General features: G+C 36.1%; 2 protein-coding genes across 2 annotated transcripts; one reads left to right on the top strand and one right to left on the bottom strand.

Moving 5' to 3' along the window:
- Window positions 1-4,133: 4,133 nt before the first annotated feature.
- On the top strand, window positions 4,134-5,087 carry LOC102255445 (putative olfactory receptor 52P1). The gene has a single exon (XM_005880413.1). It carries the CDS (start codon window positions 4,134-4,136, stop codon window positions 5,085-5,087), a length of 954 nt encoding a protein of 317 aa, XP_005880475.1.
- Window positions 5,088-9,621: 4,534 nt separating this feature from the next.
- On the bottom strand, window positions 9,622-10,572 carry LOC102250984 (olfactory receptor 52A5). Its single transcript, XM_005880398.1, has one exon. The coding sequence runs from the start codon at window positions 10,570-10,572 to the stop codon at window positions 9,622-9,624; it is 951 nt and encodes a 316-aa protein (XP_005880460.1).
- Window positions 10,573-12,927: the final 2,355 nt, after the last annotated feature.

The raw sequence follows: 12,927 nt of genomic DNA, 5'->3' as shown, positions 1-12,927 counted from the left end.
CCTGTTCGCTTCAGTGCCTGGCTGCCGGCCGCCATCTTGGCTGACAGTTAATTTGCATATACTCACTGATTAGCCAATGAAAAGGGTAGCGGTCGTACGCTAATTACCATGTTTCTCTTTTATTAGTGTAGACAATTTAAATGGACTCAGGGGGAAAAGGTAAATTATATGTATCGGTTAGTAATGTCCTGATTATGGCTTTATTCTTAGCTTTGGGATTTCACTTTCTACTGCTCCTCAGAGGTTATGTTTTAATGTATTCCACTGTCATTGTACTAAAGATTTGTTGAGGTGGTAGAGGATTTGTGTTACTTTCCTCCCCTCTTTCCCTATATTTACTTCTTTGGATGCAGTGGTTCCAATCTAGTTCTTTGATGACCTATACTCTATTGACTATATCCCCCCTGCATCCTCCAGAATGAGATTCAGAAGGAATGAACTGGGCTGAAATGTTTGACTGTTAGAAGAGATAAGGTCTCAGTATTGTCCTCTAGCTAAGACTTTTCCCCTTGGAGACGAAGCATTTTTTTATACATAGGGTTCGGGAAGAGTTTCACATTAACTTCTCTTCCAACAGGGGATATTTCTTTGATCCTAACTGTGAATCTGTTGGTGTTTTTAGAAGTAAAGTCTATGTAATATGTGGGACACCTCTGAATGAAGACAATGGAGTTTCTCATGCTCATGATAATCTAAATGCAGCCCCCAGCACCCTTTTATGTAATGATGTTTACTTTGAATTTATATTAGTTCACACAAACACTCCATCCATGCTTTTGTTCCGGCCCTCCGGTCCAGTTTAAGAACCCATTGTGGCCCTCGAGTCCAAAAGTTTGCCCACCCCAGCCCCCAGGAACTTGTCAGATTTCATAGTGAAGTGTGTTGACTGTTGTAACTTTAAATACCTCTGCTCCAAGCAGCTGGATACTGTGAGGTGTACTTCCTTGGATGTGCTTGTCTCTCTATGTTTGAGGTGGATGATTTGCCCTGTGACCTCATTTCTAAGAAGGCTTTAAGAAAATTCATTGATATTCAATTTGCCTAGCTTTTCTGTGTCAGGAAAGGACTGACAATTCTGAGCTTATGACATGTTAGAGCTAAAATAGAAGTCATTAACCATTTTTTTTAAAGTTTACAATGTAATTATAGTTTTCCAGGGGGGACATTGTTATTGCTTTGTGCTTCATCCTGGCCCAGACCTCTTTTCACTTCAATCTTATTTCTCCTAAGTGATCCATCAACCTTCCAGAGGGATCTCCTGAACATAGGAATAGCCTATTACAACGGAACCATAACTACCAACTTAACCACAGAGTCCTCACTACCAATGGCTACACTGTCATATTTTTAACCATTCCAAGATATGCATATTGGATGCTTCAGTATAAATTATAATTTGATATTTTTCAAGAATAATGGTTATTTTTAATCATTATCTACAATATATCAAGGATTGTGAGATAGAATTCAAGATAAAACATCTGAAAGTAAAATGGAAAAGGAAGATTTACAAATATGTAAATGATGTCACACATTAAGAGAAAGGATGGGTCTTTCAGGAGTGAGATTTGGAGAGGAAGAACCAAATAAAACTCATAACCAGAAAAAATTAAAAATAAATCATATTCTAAAATGGCAGCCGAAATAAATGAAGGGTAGGCAATTACTATAAATAAACTATTGCTGGTGGGTCAGAAGCCTGGAGAGCAAGATAAAAATCTGTGAAATTCTTGAGGGACTGTGGAGATCATAGAGAAACATCAGATCTTCCCTGGGACTCCACTGAGAGTTTACTGAGATTAAGTGCCTTCCTTTGGGTATTCACAGTCTAATTAAAGCGATGACATGCAAGTGAAAACAGGAAGAGCACATGGTAAAATCTTTAACAGAAATGAAGACTTTGTGGCTGCTTGACTGAAGTGGTAGAAATAGAGAAGGCAAGGATAGTTCTGAGATTTCCTAATGGCTGGGTGTTATCTGTTGTTGCCAACAAATAAGATACATTTGGATAAAAGAGAATGGGAGAGCTTACTTTGGGGTATTTCAATACCTTCATAGAAAATATATAATGTATTCAAGAGAGACTGTAGAGAAAAAACCACTGTATTCCAATACAGTTCTCTACTCTGAAGTGGCAGGTTCCAAGCAAGAGAAAATGCTGACTGACTCAGAAACAGACAAAATAGCAAAGCTCAGGGTGTCAGAAGAAGGCACTTATATGGTTCAGAAGCAGATGGAATGGTATTGCTAATAGAAAATTAGAGAAGTCTGGGCAGGTATTTGGGTTACCTGGCAGACTGCTGAAGATATTATAAAGAATAACCTTATTGAAACAAATGCATTTCTCCAAAATTTCTTTCAAAATAAGCCTGGGAGAAGACAGAAAAAACTTTTGAGGTGATAGGGGTAACTGTACAAGCAGACCATTATTTGGGGGTAGTTCTTCGTAATTTTCTCTCTGTGCTTCATTCTATGGAAGCTTCCAATGTTAAGAAGTCACTTTACTGCTTTTCTCGTGGTACAGATGACATGTTATGATCTTGTAAGTGCTTCTTTTCTCTTGGTGTAGATGACATGTTACTATCTTGTAAATTAGTTTATAAAAAACTAAAAGATGATTTTAAAATATTTGCATATATTTACCAAGAGTGATTATGCTTGTTTGTAATCTTAGGTGGGTTAGCCTTTTGTATGTTTGATTCTCCTAGAAGGAAATATAAGAATGGAACTTGGCCAACCAAATTTCCAAGTGCAAAACAATCATTTGAGAATTTGCAATCAGCAAGAGTTTGATAAATACTTAAAATTTCTTCATACTCTGAATGTTCACTATTTGCAGGTTTTGTCCTAAATTCTTATATTTGTCTTGGGTTATAGACTTCATCCCCTTAGGCAGTAATTTTCACAACAGTAAGTTTCTTTATTGTGGCTACAGTTTAAGCTCTGAATTTTTATAAATTAAATAAAAAATCTTTAACTTTTAACAAGGAATAATAGACCATTCCACCCGCCAACACACAACACACACACACACACACACACACACACACATGCACACACTATTTACATTTACTCCTCTACACAAGGAATCATTGCATTAGTAGTATTTACCAATATATCTTGAGTTTTTACATCAGTGGATTTCAGGACCATAAATAGAGAAACTGGGAGCAATTATAAGTTTAAAATCATGTTAAGAAGAGTGAAGTACATATGCCAGAATAATGATACTAGGAAGAACCTGGATGCTAGGAATAACAATAGGGGTCAGTCAGCAAAACAAAAGGACAGGGTCAGAGCAAGAGTCACAAGATACTACTCCTGCTGCTGAGACCAATAGGGCTGAATTGCACTTGCTTTGTCCTTCACTATTATCAGTCAGGTAAGATGCTAGAAACAGAGGGAGTGATGTCTGCAGCTGGGAGTCAGGGCTTTGCAGAAAATACAGTAAGTGTATTAACAACTATTGTTCTTATTTGCAGCAACTTTAAATCATTTGACAGCATGGAGAACTAATATATTCAAGTTTTTCTGTTTATATGTTTCTGTTATGCTGTATATCTTCAGGTCTTCTTAAGGAATTCATTGAAAATGGGAACAAATTTATCTTTGATCAATGATAAGGCATTGATTGGCTTTAATTTTTATGTTTGTTCTATATTTTAGGGTTGGAAGATCTTATTCTAAATTCCTGATTATTTTGCTATGCTCACTATGAATGAGTCTTAGTATTTTTGAAACACCTGTAACTTATTGTGTGTGTGTTTATGTATCCACATTTGATATTTCTTTGAAAAGACAACTTGTTTTTTTTTTTCTAACACTGTTTATCTCACATAATCCACAGTGTAGAATTGAATACAATTCCAAAATGTAGGAAAAAATATCTGAAATATGTGAACTCAGTCTTCTCATTTGCCAGTGAAGATGCTGAAACTTAGAATGGTGAAGATGTATACCTGATTACTGACAGAGGTTTAGGAGGAGTCAGCCCTCCCGGTAGGCTATTAAATCATGTGTCTGGATTTTCTACTTGCTGGGCAATTGAAGAATTACTCTGTTACACTGCTTTCTTCCACTGCAGAACTAACTGGCTACTGTGTACATGAGCATGCAACTTACTGAGTTTTAACATGGCAGACAATTCTACATATCACTACATCTCTTCTTTCTTCCTGGTTGGTATTCCTGGTTTGCAAGACTTTCACTGCTGGATTGGCATCCCTGTCTGCCTATTGTTTGTCCTGGCTCTGCTGGGGAACAGCATAATCATTGTCACCATCAAACTAGAGCCTAGCCTCCACCAGCCTATGTATTTCTTCCTTTCCATGCTGGCAATGAATGACATGGCTCTTGCCTTTTCCGTAGCCCCCAAGATGCTTGGTATCTTCTGGTTGGAAGCTCATGGGATTGACTTTAATATGTGCCTAGTACAAATGTATTTCATTCATACATTTTGCATAATGGAGTCAGCCCTCCTAGTTGCCATGGCCTTTGATCGGTATGTAGCTATTTGCATCCCACTGCGTTATACAACCATCCTGACAACAACCATGGTCATTAAAATGGGTCTGGGTAGCATGACCCGAGCTACCCTTATGGTTTTGCCCTGCCCTCTTCTCATTAAGAGGCTACCATATTATACCAAAAATGTCATCAATCATACCTATTGTGAGCACATGTCTGTGGTGAAGTTGGCCAGTGCCAACACTCTCATTAACAGAGCATATGGCATCTCAGTGGCCCTTTCAGTGATGATATTGGACCTAGGGCTCATAGCCACATCCTATATCAAAATCCTCCAGGCTGTCTTTCAGCTCTCTTCCCAGAATGCCCGCTCTAAAGCACTGGGCACCTGCGCTGCCCATGTCTGCACTATTCTTGCCTTCTACACACCTGCACTATTTAGCTTCCTAACTCACCGCATTGGCAAGAAGGTACCTCCAAGCGTCCACATAATTTTTGCAAGTTTGTACCTTCTGATACCCCCTACAGTCAATCCCTTGGTATATGGTGTCAAGACCAAGCAGATTCGTGACCGAGTGATGGGTCTCTTCTTCCCAAACAAGAAAATTTCTGAAAACTGAAATATATATGTATACAAACTCATGTTGGTAGAATCTGTCTCATGAAGTCCTAGTGCATTAACAATACCTGCAACCTTGTCCCCAACATGCTATTTCACCATTCAGCTGTGTCTTTCATCAGAGATATTTGATGCTGCGCATTTATGTTTTCTTTCTTTTAGAAATAAAGGACTGCCTCTTTATAGGAAGCTTTCAATAATTGTTAGCAACAATTGTTATTTATTATTGATATTATTTCATATTTTATGTTTATTGATAACATTTTAATATCCTGAAATGTGGAATGACCAGGCTAATTATTGTCACAATTTAAAGTTTCTCAATACCCTGGACAATGCATTTTATACAAACAGGTATGTTTTTTCATTGTTATTTGTTCCATGGTCTGTTTAAAAATTCTCATGTAAAAATGATCATTCTCAAGTTTCTTTTGATTTATTATGGTAATAATGACTTAATTTTCAAAAAATGATCCCTGTGCATTTGCCTTTTTACTGAGCACTTTACACGTATTTACTTCTTTAGTCCACAAAACTATACAGTGAGATAGGTGTTTATTATGCTCACTGTATCAATTAGTAAACTGAGACAGAGGGGTTATATAACTGGCACAAGGAAGTAGTAATGTAGCATTTGAACCAGGGACTCTAGCTTCAGAAAATATGCTTTTTACCTTGCAATATTGTCTATCATGATGGAAGTCTTATACTTATTCACTTTAAGAATATTGAATACTCTTTTTAAATATATTTAATTCTCCTATATCTGATCTTTTTTATTTTAGATATTGTTGTAGATTTTCTCGAGTCTCCCTTAACCCCTTATTATAATTTTCAGGAGTTACTTCTATTTTACTTGATAAATGTCCAGTCAATGTAGCCTTTTATCACTATTACTATGGTTTCTGAATTTATGTAAAAGTTCCAGAGACACAAAATCATACTTACATGAAATACCTTTTTGAAGAATATAAATTATTGGTCACATTCATTAATGGCTTCATTTGTAAATAATTATTTTTTTAATAAATAATATTAATTTTATTTTGTATAGAGCACAGGGGAATCTATTTTAGGCATATGTATTAATGATCTGTGCAATACATTCTTTTACATTTTGCTCATTTCATTGGGTGAGAGTTCATTGAGTTGGAAATTATGATTTTTGACCAAAGTTGATATGTATTTTTTAAATATTTAAAAATCATTTGCGTGTGTTCAAATAAGTTAATGCCTCAAAACTGGCTTTTCATGTGTGTTTTGTTGTTTTGTTTTGTTTTTTTTTTGCTATAGAAATATTCTTTTTTGTTGTTGACTATTATTTATCCTATTAACTTTTATGTCTTATATAGCAGTGTGTTTCCTTACACTAATGTAATTCATTCATTTTCTCAATGAGTATATCTTGAGAGGCTTTAGCAGATATTTTAGAGCTAGATCTGTAGGGAGAGAAAAGTTAAGTTCAAATATTGCTTCCATCACTAATAGCTGGTGAGTTTTATTTTTAAGTTTGTAAATTGTGATTTTATCATTGATTGAATGCAAAAAATATTTTTATGCTTTATAGAATCAGAGTAAGGATTAAATGAGATAATGAATGGAACACAAATATCACAATGGTCAACAAAGCCTTCTTTCATAACTACCTGTATCAATGCCATAATAGGCATGGGAAATATGGAAATAAATTAGCAAAGGTATTTTTCCAGGTGTCTAAATTGAGTTCCTGACTAGTTATCTATACCCAGAGATCCTATTTCTTTAGTTAAGATGTCCAAAAGTGAACATTTTGCTCTTATTCACTCACCCAAATTACCCTACAAAATTTCTTATCTTACCAAGTCACAGAAATCAGCAAGAGAGAATCAGTAGTGTCATAGAGGATTTATTAAAAGTTAGATATATGCCAAAAACATATGAAAGACAAAGTGAGGAGGAAAAGTAAAGGAATTAAGTGAAAATAAAAGTAATTCATCATCTATTCAGATAATGTACAAAAAGATAAATTTAATATAATATAGTTTTTTAAATGTGTAAATAATTATGGAACACCAAAATAATACTGTGTCTGAGAAAAAAATCTAATTAAACATGTCTAAAGAGATACCGAGAAAAAACTGAGTTCAGACTTAAAAAATGATAGTAATATTTTCAGGTAACAGGTCAAAGGATTCCAAGTACAGATAACATCACAATGGATGTAAATAGGCCTAGTAAGAAAAGTAAACTTATATCCAGAAGTCAGTAGTGTCATAAAAATAAAAGGAGAGAGAACTTCAAAGAAAAACATATAATGAGAAAAGCAGTTGGGATTTTCCATAGGATATATAGACTGTGACACCATGAAGGGCATTGGTCACCTTGGGAAATAAAGGACAGTGTAATGAAACTAGAGAAAATATCCACACAGACTGGTACACAATGAATAACGTTGGATCCAGGTCATAAACCTAGCTCAAAACCTGAATATTTTACTAAATGGCTACATGTTATTTTGTGCCTATAAAGTTTAAAGTTACTCTTGATCAATCACACAGAATTTGAACATGTCAAGTCTATGGGACAAACTATAGTACTCAGACCACACTAGCTGGCAGCTTCTTTCTATTAATAAAATCTGATTGGAGTGCCAACTTATACATCAATTTATGGAAGCTTTTGCCCTATACAGCAAGTCCTCATAGAACATCATTGATAGGTTCTGAAACTCTTACAGAAACAACATATATTGAAACCAATTTTAACCTTAGGCTAATTGATGAAAACAAGAGTTAAGTTTCTATGGCATCTCATCTACTTTATAAAAAATATGTTGAATGAATGACAATATTCAAGAACATGCTGGTGTGACAATTAGGACAAAAATCACATGATCATAAAAGCTTAAAATATTTACTCTGTCCCTTTACAAATCATTTGTTCACAAGGTGAATAGGTGAAGTTCATACGATTTTGGGGTTGATGAAACTATTTTGTATGAGACTGTAATGGAGAATACATGTCCTTATACATTTTTGAAAAACACAAAACTTTAAACTACAGAGTGGCCCTTCAATTAAATACAATTATTGAGGATGTTGGAGGGTTCTCAGAGAGATGCCGACTATAACAAAAAAAGTCCAATTGTATAGCAGATGAATGAAATAACCTCCCTGAAGGTGATGGTGGGAAAAGGCACTGATCTAAGTAACTTTGGAAATGAGAACTAAAGGGAAAAGGGCTGTCCATGAACCCCTAACTCTAGGTGACAAAGTTTTTATCACAGAGGAAAGGACTATCATATCATAGGGGGCTTTAAACTGAAATAACCAATGAAATAAATGGGTAACAGATGATTGAAGGAAGGTGTTTCACTGTTGAAGGAGAAATTTACTGATCAGCAAGAAGAAGAGGCCAGAAAGGTTCAGGTGGTAATGAATTAAAGTGGCAGATATTAGTAGGAACTGAAAATTAGCTGAATTTAGATATAAATGGTTACATATGGAAATATTTATTGATATGTTCACTTACATAGGTTAGCGTACACACAAAATTCTTTACTCTATCAGCAGAGAGAACCATAAAGAAAGACAGATAGCAAGCACCAAACACACCTGTGGTCCAGTTCAGGAAATATCCAAGATAAGCCTGGAGCAGTTTTTAATGCCATAAGGTAAGTCACATACACACACACACACACACACACACACACACACACAATTGAATGATAATGAAAATTAGAAAAAATGATGAGGAAAAAGAGGAAGGCAATTACTGAAATCAAAATAAAACAAAAATAAGTTAGAACATTATCATTAAAATTCTCAAGTTCATACTGGATTTTTTCAGTTTTTAAAGAACACCACAAACAACATTTTGAATCAGAGGCTAACCAATTACATTTAGTGTGTTTTTAAAACCCTTTCTCACTGAAAGATTGAGGAAAGAATTTCACTGAATGAATAAAAAGTCTTTATGATTCTTCTGTCTCTTATGGCATCTGTTGATGAATTAATTCCTCATCCATTAAAAAACTGAAATGGTTTAAATAGCATTTAGAGCCTTAGTGTCTTGAATGCAAACTTTTTTTTGCACACAATGAACTAGAGAAAGCACAGAATCTTGCTAAGAATAATGGTTTCTCTGAGTGTTATTTATCTATACTAATAAAAGGGTAATATGCTACTTAACTGGATCGACTAGATATCTTCCAGACGTCTGACTTCCTTCCAGGCAGAGCAACCTTGGCAGGGGCTGAGGCTGATCCACAGGCAGAGGGGGAGCAAATAGTTAGGGGGGAGATCAGGCAGGCAGGCAGGCAGAGGTGGTTAATGGCAATCAGGCCATCAGGGTCACAGTTAGGGGCAATCAGACAGGCAGGCAGAGGCAGTTAGAAGCCAGAAGTCCTGGATTGCGAGAGGGATGTCCGACTGCTGGTTTAGGCCGGATCCAGACTGCCAGATTGGAGAGGGTGCAGGCCAGGCTACGGGACCCCCAACCCGCAAATAAATTTCATGCACCAGGCCTCTTGTATGATATAAAATAAGAAAAAAAAGTCAGGAAGCATTCTTAGAATGGAAAATTTTGGATGCTCGATCTCGAATCTGTTTGGTCTTCACACCATACACAATAGGATTGAGCAATGGTGGGACAAGCAGATAAAGATTGGACAGAAGAATATGAATGTAAGGTGGAATATGGAATCCAAACCTGTGTGTAAAGAAGGAGAAGAAAGCCAGGAGATAAAACTCAAGGAAGACACAAATGTGGGCAATGCAGGTGTTAAAGGCTTTCAGCCTGGCTTCCTTCTGAGGCAGACTGAAGACAGTTATAAATATTTGAATGTAGGATACTGTGATGAAGATTATATCAAAGCCAAGTACACTGAAAGCCACAAACAGACCATAGATCTTGTTGATTCTAGTATCTTCTGCTGCCAATTTCACGATGGCCATGTGCTCACAGTATGAATGGGAGACCACAGTGGTCCAGTAATACTTCAACCGGCATTTGATGAGGATGATACTAGGAATCGCAAGAAGGGCTCCTCTGAGGGTCACCCCAACCCCAATCTGAGTGAGAAGTTGGTGGGTAAAAATGGTTGCATGTCTCAGAGGATGACAGATTGCCACATAGCGGTCCAGGGCCATGGCCAGCAGGATACCTGACTCAATGGCCTGGAAGGCGTGAATAAGCCACATTTGTAACAGACAGGCATCAAAGTGTATCTTGGGCAGATGAAACCAGAATATTCCTAGCATTTTTGGCAGGATGCAGGTACTGAGAGCAATGTCTGTGGCTCCAAGCATTGCCAGGAAGAGATACATGGGCTCGTGGAGGCTGCGCTCAGATTTGATGATGACCAGGATCAGAGAATTCCCAAACAGAGCAACAATGTACATGGCACAGAAAGGGATGCCAATCCAGGCCTGAACAGACTCCAGACCAGGGATCCCCACCAGTGTCAGCACCGAGAGCATGAAGACTGTGCCATTGAGCTTGAACATGATGGCTTAGAACTCCCTGCTTTAGAGCTTCTGTTACAAGACAGTGTGGGTTATCTCTCTTCTATTTTCTGTTCCAAGCTAGATTTCTGCAAATTCTGAACTGGAAAAATTTTTACCTAATAGAATATCAGCCATATGTTAAAATTTGTTGTAGTTGTTTATCTCGAAAGTTTTTTTTATCACAATCTGATTAATAACATATTTATTTTTCATATATATACAAAAGCTAATAATGATCTTGCTGTGTGATAAAAATAATTTTTTATATTTGCAATAACTTTTTGGTTATTTTCTAAATCAATTTAATTCTACTCCAAGGGCCTCTACTCAGGAAGACTACACCAAGGCAAGATGAAGATATATGAACAAAAATTAACCTCTCACTTGTTGAATTTCAACAAAAATACGAATTTAATTCTGAATGTATTTTTTTGTATTAAGGTTATTTCAGTTTTGAAAAATTAATACATTGAAAAGCTCACTTCTTTGCTATTGTAAGCAATTGTTTAAGTGATTACTGAGAAATCCAGGATGCAGATGATATGTAATCACTAATTAGTAGTCTTCCCATCAGTTTAACTCTCACATATTCCCTGAATCTATATGGACAGTCCTACTCCTTAACTCTCTGGATTGATGAAATTATTCTATTTGTGACCTTGACATTCCTCTCACTAACTCTTACCTCCTAATCCTGATTATTCAATTACCCTCTCATCACAAACACACACACACACGCACACACACACACACACACACACACACACACACACATATTTAGAAAATTTGTCCAGTCAGGCTCATTTCAATTATCAGTAACATGTACTGATTCTTTATTCTCTTCAAAGTGAGAAAAAAAATGGTTTCCAGGTAAATGGTCTTGTCCATCTTGAATTTTTCACACCTGCTGATCACTTTCTTTGATAGTCTCTATTAGCTGTGACAGAGCCAGAGTGGGTCTGTGACCAACCATATCATACAAGAGTCAACACCACCTGAAGGAAGCTTTCTTCTGAGAATGACTTCATACCAAAGAGAAAGCTGATTTCTCCTCTGATGAAGATGTATTTTCCCCTAGTATCCTAGAATCATATACTTGGACAAAGCTCAAAAGCCTTATAATTCATATTGTTCTTTAAAGAACATTTACCTTTGACCACTTGGCTTTGTGTGCAATCAATTCCACCAAGAGGTACACATCTGAGGAGCCAGTTTGTGTTTTTATAAAATAGTTTGGAGAGATCTATTAAATGGCTATCCTCCAAATTCCTCCTAGCACTCTGTAATTCCACCCAGTTTGGTGTTCACTTTTCACTTACGTTGGGTGGTCACAGACTCTCTTTCTTCAGTAGGGTTGTGCAAAATTATTTTCAGGCATCATGGACATCCAATTATAAATGAGCCAAAAATGTGGTCTATTATATTGCTCCCTTAGCCTCATAGTGCTATACATTCAACAGGTTATTTGTTTGTTTGCTTGTTTTTCTGAATCACCCCTCATCTTCGCTAGTGAAAGAACACATCAAGCTCTCTAGCCATTTACCTCTTACTTATTAATTCTTATTTTCAGCTCCTCATACCTTCACTGAAGTTCTTCATGTGAGACCCCTATTCTCTTAGTTTATCGTTGCTGCCTGATTCACATTGTTCCTGATTCACATTCTTTTCTAACTCTTATTCATTATAACACATTAACTACTCCTTGACTACCTGACACAATGTCCTTGTCCCTATATTTATCTACCAGCAAGTGTCTGAAAACTTCACATTATAACCTATACATTTATTTTATCCAACAAATAAACTAAATAACATTAAAAAAAATCACAATTCTGGAAAGGTTGCCACTAAAATTATGCAGCTCTGAGTTCCACGACTGATTTCCAGTTATCTCTACTCAAACATTTCTCTTTTTTTTCACTCTATAATAATTTATCTCCAGCAGCTATAACATATTTGTTACAATTTTACTAAGTCTCATTTTTTCTCTCTGCCATTCTCTACCCCAGTAGGAACAGAGTTTCTTCAAGGTAATTTCCCTAATTAAGTTCTGATATCTACTTATGATTTACTACTCCTTCTCTAGAAATTTATTACTACCCCCCCCCCAAAAAAAACCCCTGCATTTCCATCATGCACTCATTTACTAATTGTTTCCTTTATGGTAAAATATGCTTCAGTTTTAAACACATTTTCTTATAACAGGTACTGTCATTTCCTCTTGCTAATATTCTCTATGTCATTTTAATTGGCTCTATAATCCTGAGTGATAATTTGCAGTGTATTGTTAATCAGTTTAAGAGATTTTTCAAGCCATTGTCATAAGCCTTTGCATTCACATCTTTTTAAACTTTA

This window comes from Myotis brandtii, unplaced genomic scaffold, assembly GCF_000412655.1.
Source record: "Myotis brandtii unplaced genomic scaffold, ASM41265v1 scaffold637, whole genome shotgun sequence".
NCBI lineage: Eukaryota > Metazoa > Chordata > Mammalia > Chiroptera > Vespertilionidae > Myotis > Myotis brandtii.
The sequence above is the reverse complement of the archived record's forward strand: the minus strand, read 5'-3'. Positions and strand labels throughout refer to the sequence as shown.